The 325-nt window shown below is 64.3% G+C and overlaps 1 protein-coding gene across 1 annotated transcript in view; it reads right to left on the bottom strand.

Annotated features, from left to right (window-relative positions):
- GAD1 (glutamate decarboxylase 1 (brain, 67kDa)) overlaps positions 1-325 on the bottom strand; it is a 42,877-nt gene that overhangs the window by 38,645 nt on the left and 3,907 nt on the right. Inside the window, exon 2 of the mRNA XM_005857565.2 lies at positions 52-114. Within this exon, the coding sequence (XP_005857627.1) occupies positions 52-114 (63 nt within the window). The remainder of the gene's footprint in view (positions 1-51; positions 115-325) is intronic.

The following is a 325-nucleotide window of genomic DNA, read 5'->3' as shown; positions in this document are numbered from 1 at the left end:
AAGCCGCCCGCAGAGCCGCCTGGCCCGGCCCCGGCGGGCCTCTTCACTCACCGCAAATCTTGAGCCCCAGTTTTTTGGTGCATCCATGGGCCACGCCACACCAGGTGTCATACGCTAGAAAGCAAGAGAGGGGCGATCAGTGAGGCTCGGACCACGGGAGAGCGGGTCGAGAGCAGAGGTTTTTCTGGGGAAGGAGGCGCAGGGCTTGGCCACAGCTCCTGGTTCAAAGCTCTCTCCTGAAAGGACCACGGAGCCAGGTCGGTGGGCGGAGGGGCACACTCGCGTCCTGCTCCCACGTCCAGGTACAGAACGGGGTCTCCGAGAG

This window comes from Myotis brandtii, unplaced genomic scaffold, assembly GCF_000412655.1.
Source record: "Myotis brandtii unplaced genomic scaffold, ASM41265v1 scaffold112, whole genome shotgun sequence".
NCBI lineage: Eukaryota > Metazoa > Chordata > Mammalia > Chiroptera > Vespertilionidae > Myotis > Myotis brandtii.
The sequence above is the reverse complement of the archived record's forward strand: the minus strand, read 5'-3'. Positions and strand labels throughout refer to the sequence as shown.